General features: G+C 49.1%; 1 protein-coding gene across 1 annotated transcript in view; it reads left to right on the top strand.

The window, feature by feature from the left end:
• Positions 1-17: 17 nt before the first annotated feature.
• The window catches only part of LOC103609818 (transmembrane protein 14C-like), a gene marked incomplete at its 5' end in the record, with an annotated part of 11,516 nt that continues 10,250 nt past the window's right edge, over positions 18-1,283 (top strand). The window contains 1 exon segment of the mRNA XM_008594099.1: positions 18-94. Within this exon segment, the coding sequence (XP_008592321.1) occupies positions 18-94 (77 nt within the window).

Raw genomic sequence — 1,283 nt, 5'->3', positions numbered from 1 at the left:
TTGAACCCGGCCGGGGACCGACCCGCGTGTCCTCCTGCGCAGACGTTGGGGAGAGCGGCTTAGGTACCTGGGAAGTGTCGTCATCCTATTTTAGGTCAGTTTTGCGTTTTCGGAGTTATTTAGAGGCTTCTCTGCCGCCCGCTTTGCGTCCCCCGATCCGGGCGGGGCGTCGGGCCGCGTCGCCGGTGCTTTCGTCGCCGCTCGTTGTCCGCGTTCCGTGGAGTGGGTTTGAATCCCGCGGGAACCCTGCGCTCCGGAGGCGGGTGCTTAGCCGCGGAGCGCGGTGCTGACTTGTGTCCTGGAGGTTTCATTGCTCCGTGTCTTGAAGCACAAGGTAAGTGCCGCTCCGAATGCACGCCCCTGGGCACGACTCCAAGGCCCTCGCCCACCCCCGGTTTTTATGGAAACTTAATTCTTTAAACAGAGCGAAAGGGGCGTGCGTTACTTTCAATCTTGTTGGACTCCCTGATACAACATGAGTTTTTAAAGAAAACAGTTACTTTTCCAAGGGTGCGGTGTCACGTGCAACGACAACTAGGGTGTTTCGTGTAGTATTTTGTCCTCCCCTTTCCCTTTCCCAGTCCAACTATGATTTGGATGCAGAAGTGTCTAAAGGTTCACAAACGTTGAGTATTTTAATAATTTCATTCTTGGAGCAGGGGTGAAAAGCAGCACCTCTACTCCCCCCTAAAGAGACACTAAAATAGTTGATTTAAAGGCACGGGAGTATTTGCTTTCCGATGTAGTAATAACTTGGGTAACCGGTGAAAGGGTTAATATGTCGCCTCTCCAGAGCTGGTCCTTGAATCTTGCTCAGTTTCCCGTGGGTCTTTCCCGTGGGCCTTTGTTACTAGAATTGAGGGTGTTACAAAAATGGTTGGTATCTGTTCAGTACTTACCACGGGCCGAGCACTTTCACATATTACCACACTTGAATGCTGACAACGGTCCCAGGAAACTGGTACCATGGTTATCATGGTGCAGTGAAGGAAACCGGGGTTTAGAGAGGGTGGGTAGCTTGCCCGTTACTTCTTAGCTACTAAGGGCTAGAGCTGCAACTCGGACCCACTTCTTTCTGACAGTTCGAGAGCTGTGCTTTATTTATTTATTTATTTATTTATTTTATTTTTTATTTTTTTTGTATTTTTTTTCGTTAAGTTTTTATTTTGTCAATATACAATGTATATGATTATTATGGCCCATCACCGACACCTCCCTCCCTCCTCCCTCTCTCCCCTCCCCCCCAAGAATGTCCTTTCCGTTTGCTTGTTGTAACAACTTCA

This window comes from Galeopterus variegatus, unplaced genomic scaffold (genome assembly GCF_000696425.1).
Source record: "Galeopterus variegatus unplaced genomic scaffold, G_variegatus-3.0.2 Scaffold10136, whole genome shotgun sequence".
NCBI classification, from domain to species: Eukaryota; Metazoa; Chordata; class Mammalia; order Dermoptera; family Cynocephalidae; genus Galeopterus; species Galeopterus variegatus.
Note: the sequence above shows the minus strand (reverse complement) of the source record. Positions and strands in the feature narration are given on the sequence as shown.